At 35.2% G+C, this 20084-nt stretch overlaps 1 protein-coding gene across 3 annotated transcripts in view; it reads right to left on the bottom strand.

Annotated features, from left to right (window-relative positions):
* klhl4 (kelch-like family member 4) overlaps nt 1–20084 on the bottom strand; it is a 59979-nt gene that overhangs the window by 1792 nt on the left and 38103 nt on the right. For 2 of the 3 annotated variants that reach the window (XM_073921459.1, XM_073921458.1), the window contains exons 5-10: nt 18381–18593; nt 16970–17156; nt 16541–16765; nt 11201–11363; nt 3884–4096; nt 2724–2895 (exon numbers count right to left, since the gene is read on the bottom strand). In XM_073921459.1, the coding sequence (XP_073777560.1) occupies nt 2724–2895; nt 3884–4096; nt 11201–11363; nt 16541–16765; nt 16970–17156; nt 18381–18593 (1173 nt within the window). Of the gene's footprint in view, nt 1–2723; nt 2896–3883; nt 4097–11032; nt 11364–16540; nt 16766–16969; nt 17157–18380; nt 18594–20084 lie in introns of those variants that run through there. The other variant, NM_001328011.1, reaches the window with a different exon arrangement.

Genomic DNA, 20084 nt, shown 5'->3' with positions numbered 1-20084 from the left:
TACTTTGAATTGTATTAAGTGTATAAATGATAACTTAATTCAATAAAAACAGAAACAGTCACATTTAAAAAAGTGGATTTCAATGCTGAATACACTTGTCAAGCAGAATCTGCCTTTGCTTTGATTTGATCCATCAGGTGACAGCATGTACATTTTAAACTAAATCTGATCAATTGACATCATTTAAATTAAAACATTTAATTTCAGTCAGCTTTTTGTAGCTTAACAATAAAACAAACAAATAAAAGGTTACATTTAATTTGACATAATAGTCTCTAAACCTGGGGTCACCAATCTCGGTCCTGGAGGGCCAGTGTCCCTGCAGGGTTTAGCTCCAACTTGCCTCAACACACCTGCCTGGATGATTCAAGTAAGACCTTGATTAGCTTGTTCAGGTGTGTATGATTAGGGTTGGAGCTAAAATCTGCAGGACACCGGCCCTCCAGGAACAAGTTTGGTGACCACTGCTCTAAACCATCCCCATCATCCAAATCAAAGGTTACCATGGGTCAACTTTGGCCCACGAGTCCTAGTTTGAGCATCTCTGCTCTAGAACATTTCTAGGTGTGTTACTTCTTTGCAGACAACATTGTAAATACATAGACAAAAAAATTTTAAATATTGGCATACTGTTTTTTAAATGAATATTAATTTTGAATACTTTAAACAGAAATTAAATTTTAGATTACAGTAAGATTCACAGAATATAATACAATGCAAATGAGTGTCAAACAATAAAAGCTAAAACTGCCTTTATGCATATTAATTTTGGTATTTAGTTTTTATCAATAGAGGTCCATTCACAATGGAAGCAAAGACTGTGGACTTAGCTAAGACTTTTATTCTGAATGTGTGATATCATGCAGCTGAATCGAATTATGGGTTAGTTGCATCATGTCAGAGGCAGTGCTTGTGCCACAAGTTTAAAATATTTCCATACACAGGCATCAGCCAATTAGATATCATTATGCAAATATCATAGCAGACACTAGTAAATGAATGTTGCAAAAATGTTTTGAGCTTGTCCACTTTCGACCACTTCCAGAAGTATGCATTTAATCAAATTGATTTTGTAAGGGTTTGCAGGACATACATGCAGGATATTTTTCCCCTTTTATAATTAACTATTAATAAATGTGGGGACTGTAAAATTGAAATTATGTATTGCTGGCCCATAGCCTGCATGCCTGGTGAAAGAGGTGGTTCTTTTTTTCTCAAAAGTAGGCTTTTTCGTAGTTATTATTTTCTATTTAATTATCTTAATTATTATTTTTTTAAATATTCCATTTATTGACATTTTAAGCACTATTTCTAGCTAGATTAGCTTGTTGTATGGTCAAATTTTAATACACCAAAATATTTACTAAAGATTTTTAGTAAAGAAATAAATAATACAAAGTTATTACAATATATATTTTTTAGAAAAAAATGTAGCCTGTTGTCATTTATTAGACAAACTCAGCACATTCAGCTTTCCTTAGTCAGAATTTGGCCATTTGAATAAAAAAAAACAATTAAAAAATAATAATAATATGGAGCTTCACAATTTTTTCTAGCCTTTCTTGAAAAATTAGAAAATTCATGGACAAAAACGGGCAAAATACTGTTAAAATGAACTTTAATATGGGCCGCTTTTGGTGCTTCAGGCCTTTACGTTGGTAATTTTTTTTCTTTCATAATTAAGGTCCAAGATTCAGAATAACAGTCAGTGGTTTGTGTTGTCAGAAACAAATTAAAATAAGTCGAGAGTGTGTAAATGATAGAATATTAATTTTGGGTAAACTGAATGTTTTGGGTAAACTTAATTTGTGGGTGTATAAATCTAAAAAGAATTAAATCAACCAAAATTCAGACAATATTATTTGTTGCTTGAACAACAGTTTTCTGTGTATCTTTCGAAACATAAATAGGCACGGTGGCTCAATGGTTAGCACTGTTACCACACAGCAAGAAGGGTTTCCTCCAGTGGTCCCGATCCCCTACATTCCAAAGATATGCAGTATGAGTGAATTGAATAAACTAGCTTGGCCGTAGTGTGTGTGTGTGTGTGTGTGTGTGTGTGTGTGTGTGTGTGTGTGTGTGTGTGTGTGTGTGTGTGTGTGTGTGTGTGTGTGTGTGTGTGTGAGAGAGTGTGTATGGGTGTTTCCCAGTACTGGATTTCAGCTGGAAGGGCATCTGTTGTGTAAAACATATGCTGGAATAGTTGACGAATCATTCCGCTGTGGTGACCGCTGAAATAGAGACTAAGCTGAAGGAAAATGAATAAATGAATGAATAAATATACACTAAACTTCAAGAAAAAAATTAAAGCTGACAAAATGTCTATAATAAATAAAGCATTTTTAAATATTCTGTCTTAATACACCCCCTTGCATCTTATTTTGTTCTGTTTTTTTATTTTCTATTATTTGTTTTCTTTATTTAATTATTTAAGGTGGTTCTCAATGTTAAGGACTGTATCTGTTTGACAAAGACTAATTAAAATGTGCAAAACTGCAAACGTTGTGTAGATTCATATTTATACCCCTATGTTCTCTAGTCAAGACAATCTCTAAATCATTTTTATATAGGCAGAAATGATAAATACAATCTATTTATTAATAATTTTTTAACTATTTAATGCTTATTCGGTAAAACAAAAACATTATTGTGAACCCTTTGAATCAAATATGTTGCAGGCTGCTGTTTTAAATGCACCAGTAACAGAAACTCAGTTCACTCACCTCAGTCCATTCGTTGTTCTGTGCGTCATAGGACTCAACACTGTTTAGGTAGGACTGACCATCATAGCCTCCGACTGCATATAACCTGTCTCCCAGAAGACAAACCCCCACTGCATCCCGCGGGACGCTCAGAGAGGACACTGTGGTCCATGTGTCTGTTTTAGGGTCATACCTGTAAATGCAGCATTGAGTGTATGAGACTCAGTACAGCAACCTGTGCACAAGCCACTGAATCAAATGAGAGATAATTGCATAGAGCAGTTAAAAAGCAGCGAGTCTGTAATCTAGACAGTGGAAGCCTTTGAACACACAAGCCCTGTGATTATCATCCCTAACAATGAAGTATATTGTGCTTTCAACATGCAGAGTAATAACTGAGTAATGAGGTTAAATGAGTTTGGAGTTCTAATGGTAGTTGTTCATTGATTTTTTTTTTTTTTATTTATTAATTTATTTATATTTAATTTAATAATGCAATTTTTTTTGTTTTAGATTTTTAATAGACAGCATAATTTATTGTGGACTTTTTAAACTACACTGCAAAAAAAAAAAAAAATCCTGGTTGCCTTAATGCTTTAAGCTGAATCAAATTAGCCTTTATCCTTGAGTCTATTAAACTTATAGTATGTTAAACTGACTTAAAACAGCCTGCGTAACTAAAAATTTAGCGTAGCTTAAAAAGTTACTATGACCTAAAAACATGCTGTCAGGACTAATTGATCATAAAATTTATAACAGTGTAGTAAATAAATTCTCTCCACCCAACAGTAACCTGGACAATTTTCAAGTGGTCTCATTTTAATCCATAGTTGTGTGTGTGTAAGCGCGTGTGCTTTGTGTCATCATCGACTCTCATGTTTTATTCCTCACTGCAGCAGTTGTTTGCTGTAGTTTGGACCATCACCAGCAGGAGGTGTATAACACCAGATTACAAATTCACTGTGGTTTTCAACCACATTGCTCAATAACAAGGTAACAGGGATTTCACAAGAAAGTAAGGTGTGTCCAAAATCTCAAATAAATGTGCAAATTATAGTATTTGGCAGTCATAACTATCTACCAGGCCTGCATTTTGTGGACTTATGTTGTCATTTTAATGAAGATAATTAAGTGTTGGCTTTGTTTGTTTTTTTTTCAGATGCTTTGCTATGATAGTTTACCTCTCTACACAGTCTGACAGTCTTGAACAATGGCTTGAAGCTGGAGCGTCATGTCCTCCGACGGCATACAGGAAACTGTTATATGTGGCCACACCCACTCCGCCTCTTCTCTTCGACATGGGTGCACACATGCTCCACTTATTGGTGTGAGGATCAAAACATTCCATTGATCGCAGACATGAGCTTCCATCGCGTCCGCCCACAGCAAACAACCTGCAAATATATACAGGTTTTACTAAATCATCAGAACACTGGGGTCATTTACTGTAGATCATGGAAGTTGATGTGTAATTTGTTAGTAATTTGTTAGCCAGTATGCTTTAAAACAGTTACAGAAAAATCAAATCAATCAATCTGTCTGTCTGTCTGTCTATTTTTTCTAGGCTCATGTGTGTAGATTTAGTGATTTCACTTTGATAGCAATGAATAATTTTTATTTTAATGCTTTTAAGGTAAAATAACTAAACATGAATCTAGGAGGCTGAGGAATGCTCTTTTTAACACACAATGTGTAGTTACACCCCCAAATTCCAGTTAATACTGTACAGTGCCAATAGGAAGCCCTATGTTAACAGTGTCCAGAAGCGACATTAACTTCTCTGGGCTCCGAGGCATCTGGCATGGACCATCACGCAGTGGAAATGTGTTATGTGGTTAGGTGAATAAGTATTTTAGTTTTTTTTTTTTTTTTTTTGGAAAAAAGGAAGTCATGTGATGGACCAAAGATGACACCATTCATGACACCATTAATGCTCAAAAGTACATAAAGATTTTGTAGCACAATATGCTGCCTTCTTTACCTGGCATGCCCATGCATATTTCAACAAGACAATGCAAAACCACATTCTGTACACATTAAAAAGCCGCGGTTGCAGAGGAAGAGAATACAGGTACTTGACTGGCCTGCCTGCAGTCCTGACCTGTCAACAATAGAAAATGTGTGGCACATTTTGAAGTGCAAAATGCAACAACGAAGACAAAATTAAACCTGCAGCAGTTTTAGGGTGTTCAGTCCCTAAACATCTTTTGAACCTTTTGAAAAGGAATGGCAACATTAAAAGAGATAAGTTTTAGTTTCCAATACAAAGTGGGAAAATAAAAAATCATGCAGAACACATTAAATAGTGTTTAAAGTAAATTTTAAAATCACTATTTTCTTTTTTTATTTGTGAATTTAATACTGTCTCAATTTTATAAATAAAATGTATAAAGTAATAAAGGCTGACAAGGCTTTTGTATAAAACTGGGCTTTATTCTGCAATAACAACTGTCTGGATTATTTTTATTTTTACATGGCTACTTGCCACAAAACATAAAAATTAGGCACAAAACATTGTTCTGAAAGATAACAGTATATAAATCTTTTAACACAAAGCTGACAGAAGCAAAAATGGAATGGAGCATATACTGACTTACATATTATTTAGACACAAGACGGCACCAAGCAGCTGTGTGACCGACAAGCAGTGTTTGTGTAAAATTTTAGAAATAATGGAGTTATGTAATAATAGAACTTTTCTATATAATGAGTTACTTTTCTAAGTAATGAGAGAATGCGCTCCACATGGGAACAGACAGAATTAAAGATGGCAGGCCAGAGCCTTACATTTCTGCAATGGAAGTATTCTTATTATTTTGAAAGCATCAAAAAAAGGAAAAGAGAATTGTCTCAATGGGCAGTGATTTTACTTAACTAATGACACAAAAAGTACAAAAGTAGTAAACATATCGCTTTAAACTTCCAATAATTTGTATATATGGCACATATAGCACTGGGGTCAGAAAGTTCTCAGAAGATAAAATTATCCTACATTAATATTTTTTTATGTGTTTTAAAGAAAATTAAGGTGTATGTTATACAATGCATTGTTGAATGCAGAGCTGCAAGTTCTGAAAGGGATCAAGCCTCAGCCAGGAAAGAAAAAGTAATGCAAAAGTAATTTAGAAGTAACATAATGCATTACTATTACTATTAACTAAGTTACACAATTAGTTGCTTTTTTTAGAGAGTAACTCAATATTGTAATGCATTACTTTTAAAAGTAACTTTGTTATCTTAAAATAAAAAATAAAAAGCACTTATATGTCTAAGAATTTGTGTTTATGCGATTGATTAATTGTTTGTTTTGGGGCCCATACAAAATATAAAAATATATACAGATAAACATAATATATATAGTTATTATATTTGAAAATATATGTGCAGATTTGTAATTCCAATAATTGAATATGTACAGTTGAAGTAAGAATTATTAGCCCCTCTGAATTATTAGCCCCACTGTTTATTTTTTCCTTAATTTCTGTTTAACGGAGATATTTTCCCAAAACATTTCTAAACAGAATAGTTTTAATAACACATTTCTAATAACTGGAAAAATAATAGTAAATAATATTTTCCTAGATATTTTTCAAGACATTTTTATACAGCTTAAAGTGACATTTAAAGGCTCAACTATGTTAATTAGGTTAACTAGGCAGAGTAACGTAACTAGGCAAGTTATTGTATAATGATGGTTTGTTCTGTAGAGTTTTGAAAAAAATAGCCTAAAGGGGCTAACAATTATGACCTAAAAATGGGTTTTAAAAAAATAAAAACTGCTTCTATTCTAGCTGACATAAAACAAATAAGACTTTCTCCAGAAAAAGAATATTATCAGACATACGGTGAAAATTTCCTTGCTATTTTAAACATAATTTGGAAAATATTTTAAAAAGCAAAAAAAATTTCAAAGGGGTGCTAATAATTCTGTCTTCAACTGTATATGTAAATTGTAATTTTGCTATTTTTTTATGTTAATCATACTGTACATGACATGTTTGTCTGTGAAACCTAAACATGAACTTGTATGTTAAATGTGTTTTTTTATTTATTAACTGTTATAAATTGAGATTAGTTGATTTTTTTAAGTTGTGATTTTACACTTTAAATATTAAATTTATTGCATTCATGTTATTGCATTCTGTAAACAATCTCAGCAAATTGGCCTAAGACACAAAATGCCATACAGTTCATGTAACATACAGACTTAATAACACACATGACAGGGAAAAAATAGAAATATCTGTTACTAAAAAGCTATAGATGGTGTTTGAAGTCTGAGATGCAGTACAAATGCAATCTGAAAAGAATTGTTTATCTGTATTGTAATTGTGTTGCTGTTTAAAGCAAATGCAGCCATTATGGTAGTCTGAAACAATCTGCTGTATAAAATAACACAAGACTGTTATCTACTAATTGTGAAAGGCCTAACCAGGAAATTCAAAAATAATTTTGTTACACGCAATCACAACTGTCTATATGCTGAATGGAACATAGTGCACTTTATAGGGCAGAAACTATTCAGATATTGCAAAAGTGCTTTTCATTAGAGTCAATAAAGTTTGGTTTTGAGTTAATATCATGCAAATTGCCAAAGCACTCTCACTAACACATGTGGTCCATTCTCATCCAGCACAGACCAAAAACATATCAGATCCATCTGAATTCCACCCCAAATGCTGTGATATAAACAAAATGCCATTGGCAATTTTTTTTTTAAGGGGGAGGAGCAATATATGCTGCAGATTTCAAGCCGCTTCAGGGGACATTTAAGCCTGATTTTAGTTATTATTATAAAAATCATTGGCAGTTCATTCCACTGTGGTGATCCTGGATTAATAAAGGGACTAAGCTAAAAAGAAAATGAATGAATAATCATTGTAATGTATATTACAAAAGAATTTATTATATATATTTTAGGTGGCCAAAGATGTACATATTTTTTTATCTAGATTAATCTGGGAATTAATCTAGATTAAAATGGCTCATTTGAATTCTGCCGAATGCATTCAGAATATGTGTGCTATCAAAATAATAAGTCTTTGAGAATGGGTTTCTCAAGTCAGGTAGTGCATTAGACCAGGGACTCATCTCCTGTACCCAAAATGCATTACAAACTGCTTGAAAACTGTTCTACTATGACACACACACAAACCCACACACGCACATCGCGAAACGCGGATGTTTTTTTCTTTCCATTTGGCGTGTATTATTCAATTTCATAACACTCTCAACAGTCCTTACTCCTTGTTTGCGTCTAATACCCCAGTTTGTCACGGGGCATTAATGAAATGTTTATGAGTTAACTGCCAAACTGCAGTTAAAGTCAGGCATCCTGCTTATTTGATTTAAAAGGGCACTTTTTCATCAGACGGCTCACCGGTCAGGTATACATCCGTGCTAAAATATCAAGGTGAAAGTCACCATAGCTTGCATAGAATTGACCCAGCTTCCAACCCAACTTAAAAGAGTCTTGCGTTAACGCAGCATGTTAACGCCGATAACGGCCCACCTCTAATATATATATATATATATATATATATATATATATATATATATATATATATATATATATATATATATATATATATATATATATATATATATATATAAAAATATAAAATTTATATTAGAGGTTTCTCTGGTTGGCAGAAAACCTTTTCCAGGCATCTCTGGGTCAGATGAGGCTGAAACCCCTGTCCTATAGAAACTAGAAAAGATACCTATGATGTGTCCTGCTGCAAAGACTGATCAATTTATCATTTAGAGAAGTAGGACACTGGGCTCTTAAGGGTTTGTTTTTGACCTGCATAGAGAAATGCCCCATGAGTCGTCTGTCATGGATTTGCCTGTGTTTTCTTGGACAGAGCGAACAGCAGCTCGGTGACTTCAATGCAAAAGTCACTGGAGATTCTGTGGTCTCAAAGCCCATTAACTCCCGTCAGGCAGTTCAGGTTTACGCTGCATATTGGATACAGAACCTAATTCAGACCTCATCATGAGGAGGATCCACGGAGAAAAGAGATCAGTCACGCCACACTGCACAAACTGATACTGACAGAAAACTCTTTCTTCACTCTTCTGTTCTGAGTGCATCAAGAGTTCAAATCTGACTTAATACTTCATTTATTTACATGAATATTTATATGTATATTTATTAACATATATATATTTCATTTTTCTCTGGATTTACTTTCAGAATGAAACACCTCCCGACTCTCATTATGTTAATACCTTTCTTTTCTACTATTAGAGACTGCAAACAGATTAATATAATAATGTAATGTCTCTTCACACACACACACACACACACACACACACACACACACACACACGCACGCACACACACACACACACACACACACACACACACACACACACACACACACACACACACACACACACACACACACACACACACACACACACATATATATATATATATATATATATATATATATATATATATATATATATAGGCAGTGGCGCAGTAGGTAGTTTAAGTTGGCGTTTCTGTGTGGAGTTTGCATGTACTCCCTGCCTTCGGGTGGAAAAGTCTTATTTGTTGTATTTTTGCTAGAATAAAAGCGGATTTTTTTTAAACCATTTTAAGGGACAAAATTATTAGCCCCTTTAAGCTATTTTTTTCAATAGTCTACAAAACAAATCATCATTATACAATAACTTGCCTAATTACCCTAACCTGCCTAGTTAAACTAATTACCCTAGTTAAGCCTTTAAATGTCACTTTAAGCTGTATAGAAGTGTCTTGAAAATATCTAGTTAAATATTATTTACTGTCGTCATGGCAAAGATGAAATAAATCAGTTTTTAGAAATGAGTTATTAAAACTATTTTGTTTTGAAATGTGTTAAAAAAAATCTGCTCTTCATTAAACAGAAATTAAGGAAAAAAATTAACAGGGGCGAATAATTCTGGGGGGCTAATAATTCTGACTTATATACAACAGTGCTGTCTGGTTCTCGAATGGGATTGGCTGATAGTCATGTGATATTCTGCAATACCAGAACTACTACAGCCTCTCCACCTTTCTGTCTTACTCTGACCACACAGAGTGAAAGCAGATCAATAAACTCACAGCTGTTTGACAAATATTGCAGCTGCTGGACAACATAATTGTACTTATGGGCGAGAATGTAGTTGTTAGGGTTGCAACTATGCAGCACCATCCACAAGATGGTGAAAGAGACCGCATAATAAGCCCTTAGAGGAGGATAAACCCAGTGTAATTTTAAACTACAGCTGATCAAATCACTATAAATCTGGTAAGTGATTTTCTAAGTCGATCTCTCTCTTTTTTTTTTTGATGTAGTGTTGTTTTTATACCATAGTAATTGTAGTTTGTTGAGTGTGAGATTATACTGAATGCAGACTAGTTCAGTAAACAGAAAGAAAGAAGAAATGCCTGCATGTGTTTAGCATTTTTCCTTATTGCAAATACAACAGTAATCTGGTAGTGATTGTGCTCCTTCAGCTTTTTCAGGGTTAATTATTGTGATATCCTGATTGCAACAGAGAATTACTGGGAGATATGTCTGTAGATTGATGGCATTTTATGCCATTTAGCCTTATTATCTTTAAATGTGAGCTAAATCAACTGTTTTGTCATCACTTTGACATTATGCAGGAGAATCATTCAAACACTAGCTCTAAAGTGACAGAAGTGAAGTAACAACGTGGAAGAAAGTAGGTCCTTTTACAAAAAGGTTTTTAGACTCTTTTATTTTCATTTTCTTTTTTAAATACTCAATTATGCCGTCGAACTGTTGTACAAATGCAATATCACACGAGTAGCAGTGGATGTGGCTGTGTATCATCACTGGTGGCACACTAAGGTAACAAAAGCCTCCCACCAGTGTCGATATACAGCCACATCACACTGCTACTCATGTGATATTGCTCACATATATATATATATATATATATATATATATATATATATATATATATATATATATATATATATATATATATATATATATAAATATATTTACATATTACAATATTTACATATTTATATTTTTATGTTAAGTTGAAATATGCAAGTGACGCATGGTTTAAATGAAAATGCTCTGTTTTGCATATCTTTCTAGCACAAAAAATCAACATTGAATAATGTGAGGTTCAATTTTAATTCAAACAATGTAATTGAAAAATTTTAACAAAAAGAACTCTTATAGGTTTTTGGGTATTTTCTTTACATTAGACTAAAAAAGCTATAATATAAAATTTCAAAACAGGCTGATGCATCAAAAACATTGATTTTGACTGTGGTGCCTTGCCTTAATTTAAAAAGTTACCATTGAACTGGCGATTAACATCATTTGATATACCTGCCAAAACCAATTTAAACTCACATTTTACGCTTGGCAGGCATTTATTTTAGACCCAGAGTGAATTTAATTATGCTCGATTTTTTAGATATTCTGTAAGGAAAAGTGATTTTTACAATCATGGTGCAGAAATGAATTCCTTACTTTCCATTGAGAGCGGTGACTCCGACAGTGCTGCGCGGGGTCGACATACTGGCCACATAATTCCACTGCCTGGCCTGCGGGTCCCACCTTTCTACTGTGTTCAAATAGCTCCATCCGTCATGACCTCCCACTGCATACATGGGGCCCTCGAGCACAGCAATTCCTTCCCAAAGAAATAAATAAAAAACAGAAAAAGATAAAGCTTCTGCGGGTGCACGTCGTCCATCAGACAATGCACAATCCCTCTGCAACTGTCTGGATTTGTCTTTGTGCCTTAGCTAAATTGGCAAATGGTGGAAATGGTGTTAATATTAACGAACATCAAAAGCACTTCCCTTTTAACCAGATATCAGTAGTTAAATCATTCTTTCAGTCCAGCTCGAGGACAAGAGCCGTGAGATGCTGTGGTAAGCATTAAGTATTCATGGCGCATCTCGCCGCTCCCTTTACAGAAAAGGTCTCTCATGTTTCTGTTATAAATCTCTGGCTGTCGCTTTTGGGGTCTTGACATATAAATCGTCTCTTGACCGACATTTTAGTTCTGATATTGCTATGCACACTGCAGACCTCAATGACCAACCTTTGACTGTCATTTTTATGGGATTACTGTGCAGTGCATTTTCTCCACTATGAGTTTAAAGTACCTGCTGTATTTTTTATATACATTTTTATGTGTAGCCCAGATTGCTTTTGTTAATTTATATGTGGCAGTTTTGATGTGTGGCTGTACAGTTATTTTATTGTTGTTTGGCATTGGAGTCACACAGTTCATATTATGCTCAGTTTGCCTTGCCTACTGAAATAAATGCTTGCTTTGTTTTAAAATGCAACATATACTTTTTATGAATTTCAATTTTATGTTAAGGTTAGTGAATTTAGTGTTTTGCATATCAATTGGAACAAGTAAAACGTGTCACGAAAGTCAGTACTTCACACTGCAAACTACATATAATAACCCTTTATGAGGCATTCATTGCAATACTTATTGGAAAAAAAAAACACTGGAGTGTGTAATTTGGACTTTTATTCTATTATGATGATGTATTTCCAACTAAAGGGAAATACTGAGTAGAAGGCGAGCTTTATTTTTGTACTTCTCCGCTCATCTTTCACTTGCAGCAAACAAACAGTTGGAGGGGCATGGCTAAACATATTTTGATAATGTAATTAAACTGACATCACCAGAGAAGGACTGCCATTCCAGAGAGTAAGCAAATTGTCAGATTTTGATTAAAGATTAGCCAAACAGATCTATTGTTCACCTTAAAGGCTGATTTATACTTGACACTTGAATGTGTGCGGCGACTGTGACGTCATCATGGTGTTTGTGGAGGTTCCCTTTGGGTGTGAGCATCATGATTTGGGCTGACGGAGCGCATATAGTTTAGGTCTTAAGCAAACTGTTCATGCAGCGCCGCGTTTGAATTGAATATGAATCACTTTGAAGACATTTTGTCTGAAACAGGTATGCCTGTACAGACATCTACAGTATGATCCGTCCATGCGTGATCATAGGAATAACCATTGCCATTAATTCTTGCCTAGAAATTGCAACAGACGTGGGAAACAAAGAAAGATTTTGTTAAAAAGTTTAGAAAAACTAACGGGATAAGTTTCATTCATTCATTCATTTTCTTTTCATCTTAGTTCCTTTATTAATCCGGGGTCTCCACCACAGAATTAACTGCCAAATTATCCAGCATATGTTTTATGCAGCGGATGTCCTTCCAGCTGCAACCCATCACCCGCACACACATTCACACACATACACTACAGACAATTTAGCCTTCCCAATTCACCTATAGTGACCTACCTATAACCCACGCAAACACGTGGAGAACATGTAAACTCCACACAAAAATACCAACTGATCCAGCCGAGGACCTTCTTGCTGTGAGTCGATTGTGCTACCCACTGTGCTACTGTGACACCAAGGGAGAATTGCTTTTAACCCGAAAAGGGAAGCCTAAGCAAAAGTGAAGACCCAGGTGGTTTTAATACATAATTACTGAATATGTTTTTCCATCATTTACAGGTTTTGCGCTGATGTTCATTCATTCATTTTCTTGTCGGCTTAGTCCCTTTATTAATCCATGGTCGCCACAGCGGAATGAACCGCCAACTTAACCAGCAAGCTTTTACGTAGCGGATGCCCTTCCAGCCGCAACCCATCTCTGGGAAACATCCACACACACATTCACACACACACACACTCATACATTACAGACAATTTAGCTTACCCAATTCACCTGTACCACATGTCTTTGGACTGTGGGGAAAACTGGAGCACCCAGAGGAAACCCACGCGAAGGCAGGGAGAACATGCAAACTCCACACAGAAACGACAACTGAGCCGAGATTCGAATCAGCGACCCAGCGACCTTCTTTCTGAGAGGCGACAGCACTACCTACTGTGCCACTGCCTCACCCATTTTGCGCTGAATTACATTTTAAAATGTTGAATTTAAAACCATTTATTAACTTTTTTTTTTTCTTCGATAACTGGAAAGAAATATTTGAACATTTATAGAGTCATTGATTTGATCCTTTTGGTTTCCAATATACTAATGCCCTGTTTTTCTGGGCTTTATTGATGATAATGGTCAGGAATGTTGGACCAGTAGAGGACACAAACTAGCCAGACAGAAATGTGTGAATTAGAAGTGGGCTAAATATAAATGTATTTTTTTAGTAAGAGTACACTTTGTTTGCTTTTATTCTTACCATCATGAAAAAATATATTTGTAGAGAAACCCATGATCTTTTGTCATTAAAATTCAAATTATAATTGGTAGAACTGTCCTAGATATGAACATTAGCAAGTGATGCATCAAAGTTTGATTTAAAAAAATCTGGAATGGTCCGCGATGGTGCCAGGTGAAAGTATAAATCAGCTTTAAGACCCACAATGTGTGCTAGCAAAATAAACATATTATATTTTGATTTCATGCTGAGTTTAAAAAGAATGATACTTTAAATAATGTCGATAAATAAATTTACCATATCATTCAACTGATAAAGGGTTAAATATAGGTTATAATAACACTTACAAATCAACTGCATATGCTTTCATGAAAGTGTACGCTACTAAATGTAATCCAATCATAATTAAATTAGCACCCTATTGGTTATTTATAATGCCTTGCTAACCATGCCAATCAGAAACAACTTGCAGTGTTTCGTCATTTTTATTACAAATGCTTGTGTTTAGAATTTACACAGGACTTACATTAGAAATTAGCCTAAAATCATATATTAAACTCTGATTTGTTGATTCACAGCAAACCATCTATTTTAAAATAAATACTACAGTATTATTAAATCAAAGCAGGCACCATTTCAAACAGTGTATGTTGTAAAAAAAGCTTAAATCACACCTATAGTGTACATAAAAATATTTGATTAAAAGCACTGACGTGTTGTGTTATTACCTTCCTCTATAGATCCATATGTCTGGCTTGTTCTGCCCCTTAAAACTGGACCAGATTGAACAAGCAAATACAATGTTACGAGCTTTAAAGTAAGCCATATAATTATCTCCATAAAATGTCTTACTTTACGCACAAATTAAATTTCCCTCTAAAAATGACTGCTTTTACTAAAATGAGACATCAAAAGATGCGCCCTTGCATTTCATCTGCATTTAATACTCTCAGTCACGTTTTGAGTGCCTCACACCATGGACCTATTTTAAAAGGTAAAATATCTTGAAACGCATCTTGATGCCTGTGTTCGGTTCCACTGCATGCTCCATCGAGCTACTGTTTAACCAAAACAAATCGGGTGTGAATATGAATAAAACTGCTATTATGCATGAATATTAATTGAGTCATGCAGACATGGTTTGGTAGCCTATAAAGTAAAGCCAATTATCTTAATAAATGAATAAATTTTCATCCATGAACTGTATGCCCTCATAATAGTAGGATTTCTTCTTCTTCACTAGCTGATTAGCAGTGTATTCCTCTCAGCTAATAAGTTAGGCCAACTGGGTGAACATGGCTAATTATTATTCATGAGCAAAGCCTTACAAATTGCAGCTCACAGAATGCAGTTCTAAATGTGAGAATGGTATAGAATATCTTTAATATGATTATTATCATAAAGAGCTAGTTCAAACCAAAACTAAATCTAATCTCATTCCAAAGCCATATTAAATTGTTCATCTTTAGAACATAAATAAGAGGTTTTTAACCAGAGATTTCTCAAATTATAGTAACTCAAATCAATGTAAATTATGGCAAACAAATATATAGTTGTAGTGAAAGTTATAGGGCCCTATCATACACCCGGCGCAATGTGGCACAGGGCGCGGCGCAATACTTGTTTGGTAGTTTCAGCTTGGCGCAAGAGTCGTTTTGAGGCGCTATGCTGTTTAAATACCAAATGCATTAGCGCTCATATGTGCGTCCATAGGCGTTCTGATCTAAAAAGGAAGGCGTTCTGAGGCGCACTGCTGGCGCGTCGCTATTTTGAGAAACTACAATAGATTTTTCATTAGACCAAAACAAACCCGGTCCAAACTCCGGCGCAGAGTTGCGCCTCGCTTACACACTGCTTAATACACACAAGAGAGCAATAGGCAAATATCTTTACATATGAAAAAATTTAAATATAAAGGATATATATAGGATATAATAAGAATAGATATAGGATATAAATATAAAGGATTAAAATATTACAAACATACTATTTCTAGCCTACATAAATATGAAAAAATCACTGCTTTTTGAACACACTTTGTTATTATTGTTCATTTATTCGTTTGCTGGAAATTAGAACTGAATTTAGAAATAGTTTTGAAATGAATATTTGTGCTTAATAAATGCAAGTAATTATTTATAGACTAATTGATGTCTGTGCATAAAGGTTTCCCTATCCAAGAGCGAAAGTGAAAGTGATCCATTATCTCTCATTCTCACGCAGTAGATGCTCTGTTTAACAGTTTTCTGTTAAAAAACTGTTAACTGTTTGCTTGTGAAATGCTAGGTTTTTCCACCTTGACTTACTTTACGTCCTGTAAATAGCGAATGCGCTTATAGCGCGACGCAGCTGGCTCTTGGAATTTCTACCTATCGGAATGGGAGATGAGACTCTAATTGGTTTATTCTCAAAACACACCTATAACTCATTAAGAAAATAAACTCAACCCTTTTAGACCATGCGCCATGGCGCAAAGCGGATTTTCCCGTCCTTAAATTAGCAAAAACGCATTCTGACACGCCCTGAAAGCGTTTGCGCCCTGCGTTTTGCACTCTGCGCATGGACCATCAAAATAGAGCCCTTAGTGTGTTTGTCTAATAAGATTAGACAAACATCTGAAACATTTAAAGAACTTACCTAATCCGTGTCTGTGGGTTGACATTGGAGGCATGGTGGACCACACTTTAGTTATTGGGTTGTAGCACTCCACCATGTTTGAGGTCTTGAGCCCATCTCGTCCTCCTACCACATAGAGTTTATTATCGATCACTGCTACCCCAAACTGAAGTCTTCGTCCATTCATGACGCCAACTTGGATCCATCTGTTTGTGCGAAGGTCATATTTCTCTATTGTTGTAGACCCTGAAGTCGACAGAAGACCTGATTATTGTTGGTTAGAAATGTGTAATGCTTTGATAATAGATGTAAAACAGGGGACAGAAATTGAAAATGAGCATGACCCATGCTGAAAAATTATTTTAAAATGTATTTTAATTGTAATGAGAGATAATGCTTTTAAATGTTTTTTTTTTTTTTTTTTACAGAAATAAATAGTTATATGTGAACCTTTAGAGGCGTCCATTCCTCCAACAGCATACAGTGATCCAACAGTGGATTTTCGTGGTTTGGTTCTTGGGCTCTGTAACATGGGACGGCGCTCTGGCAGAAGATGGTATTTCATGGCTTCCATCAAGAGCTTCTGACATTCCAGGTCTTCAGAAAACATCTTATTGTTTTCCAGATCCGCAAGAAGCTAAATTAAAAAGGAAATAAACAAGATTCAGGTGATGATTGCTAACAAGAGATAATTTTCAGCTTTAGTTAGCATACTGTCAGGTTTTTAAACTAAAATTCTCTTCAAAACTGTATATGTGACCCTGGATAGGTGCATTTTTTAAGCTGAAAAAATAAGATTCCTATTGATGTGTGTTTTGTTTGTTTAAATAAGACAATATTTGACTGGAATACAAGTATTAGAAAATCTAGAATCTGAGGTTTCAAAACATCTAAACATGGGAAAAATTTATTTTGAAAATGATCTGAATTAAGCCCTTAACAATGATAATAATAATAAAAAAAATGAATACATTTACAGTAAGACGTACAAAATGTTCAACCCAATCTGAAAACGTAGTCACATAAACACTTCTGGAGACCATGAAAATACGTGCAGTTTTTGTTTTCGCGAATCCATGAGAGGCTTCTGTGTGCACTTTTTTTGCATCTCAAATTTCTCTCGAAGTGCATTTCGCGCTCGCGCTGTTCTCGCGTAAACCCACCAGAGGCTGCTGTTGATAGACCGTCAGTCTGACTGACTGAATGACTGAATGCACGACTGGGCGACCGGCCAATCGACTGACCCACCCTCCTCCTACCCTAAACCTAACCAATTTTATCGATTGACCCACCCACTTACTTCCCTAAAACCAACCAACGATTTACAAAAGCCGTCCAGAAAAAGAAAAGCCCTCATCTGATTTTTATTACACTCTCACCCTGTTATTCAATTGTTTGTTTTATTTTTTTAGATTCTGTTTTTGTTTTACCTGATTTCTGGAACCGCTCTTCCCTGGACTCAAACCCAGTCATTGATGTCATGGACAAATCATCTCTGTGTCTCAAGTCCACCAACGTACACGGCGAGCTAACTGGACAAACTGGTTGCGGTAGGAAAGCCCTCCACATGGAGGTAAGCGGCCAGCTGGTAAGCGCGAAAAAGAAGGCGTCATTACCGCCCTGTATCATTCGCTTAAAAAAATGAAATGCACCGGCCTTCAGAAACGTCCATAGTACTACGTTTTCAGAATGAGCCTGTGTTGCAAATGTCTTTACAAAACATAATCTATGCTTATTTATTTATTTATTTATTTATTTATTTATTTATTTATTTATTTATTTATTTTGGCATAAAAGAAAAAAACTGATTATTTTGACTCAAACAATGTATTGTCGGCTATATTTGCTTGTTTTGGCAAACCTGGGGTGGTAAAAGAGGAAGTCGGATATATGCCAACAACACTCCCAGATCCTGCTGTCGATGCTGCACATCATGGCGAACCCACATCATCAGGGCTTGGAAAATAGTTTCTTCATCTGGAACATTGATGTCATCACTTGCCAAAAGCTTGACAATTTCCATTGTGGGCAGCAAGAGGAACTCCTGATTCTGAATGACCTCTAGAAAATGTTCCTAATTTTAAAAAGAGAGCAAGAGAGAGGGGTCATTAACACATGCATATATGTGATGCAATGTATTTCATCAGGAATTAGCTGCAAGTTTGGAAAATGTCAAATAATATCAAACTTATATTTGGTAGTTGTATATCGTGTAGTAGTTTCTAAACCTGGTGTTCACATGTCACTGTTTTCAGGTTTAAATTATGATACTTACAAATTATGATAACACAAAATTATGATAATGACAAGATGATGTGAGCCCAGCTAGTACAGTAATATATATTTCCTCTAAGTGAGTCTAGATAAGGTAGTGTGTACTTTGTTTTTAAAAGCTTCCTTTAATGTTGTGCTATAAACGAATAGTGCTCATAAATGGTAAAGACAGCATTCGGAAACAATATTCAATATGTCATGACTTAACAAGCGGAGAGCACTGACACTAAATATATAACATCTCGTTTTGAATGATGCATTGCAGAAAATGTAAAGCAAAAAAAAGGCCATTCGCTCAGATCTTCTTCACCATTCATCTCAGCGCAATAATGATCTGCTCCGATGAGCCCTCAAGGACGTCCAAGTCTGCCCTCTGATAAAACCGTTTTGCAAGGTTCAACTGGCAGCATGAGAAGAAGATGCCGGAAATCTCTCTAACAAGCTTGTTCATTACTTATGGCACTTTCAGAGTTTCCTTTGTGCATCCGAAGTAATCCTCATTGATTCTGCTGCAAATAAGGGTAGTAAACATCCTATTGATCATTAATCAGATCTAAACAGCACCGTCTCTCTAAAGCCATGCATGGGCTCTCGAAGCTTAGCTCAGACACACATAATTAAATGAGTGCCATGCATTGATTTTCAGCCCCTCCTCAATATAGATTTAAACTCGACTTCTTCTGGCGACACTGATATAGATTCATTATTCGTAATTACCATCACAAGCACCCTGGCAATTAATTGAATACATTAATTCTGAATCACTGCAAACATTCGTTTAAAAGCTTCTCACGGGCGTATTTTAGGAGAGGGCGTTCAACTGAACAACAAGTAACAGGTCCTGCACCCAAATTAGCGTGAGAGGCACAAGGCTCTATAAGACTTAAATGGATCCAATCGTAAGGGAGGGTGTGAGAATTTAATGGGTTGTGCCAAAACTTATGCATGAGGGTTAATATAACCGGGGGCAGTGTTTGTGTTGTCAGTCATTCATCTAAGTTGCTTTATTCTGCAAATGTTTTTTTTTTTTCCTCTTATGACTGAAAACGACAGTTAATTTTTCTTTTTACAGTCGAAAAAAAATACCTAGACTTCCAGCATGCTACAGGCCATCGAATCTTGAACTAAGATATTAAGCCGTGTAACTGCTGCTTCTCTCAAAAAGACATCAGGATGCCAGGAGGAGACAGAAACGAGGAAAAACAAGCTTATCAAAATAGACATTTTTTTTAATCTGAACACCATGGTGAGCAAACCAGGAAGCTCTGTTAACGCTGGGTTCATTACCGAG

This window comes from Danio rerio, chromosome 14 (assembly GCF_049306965.1).
Source record: "Danio rerio strain Tuebingen ecotype United States chromosome 14, GRCz12tu, whole genome shotgun sequence".
Lineage (NCBI taxonomy): Eukaryota > Metazoa > Chordata > Actinopteri > Cypriniformes > Danionidae > Danio > Danio rerio.
Note: the sequence above shows the minus strand (reverse complement) of the source record. Positions and strands in the feature narration are given on the sequence as shown.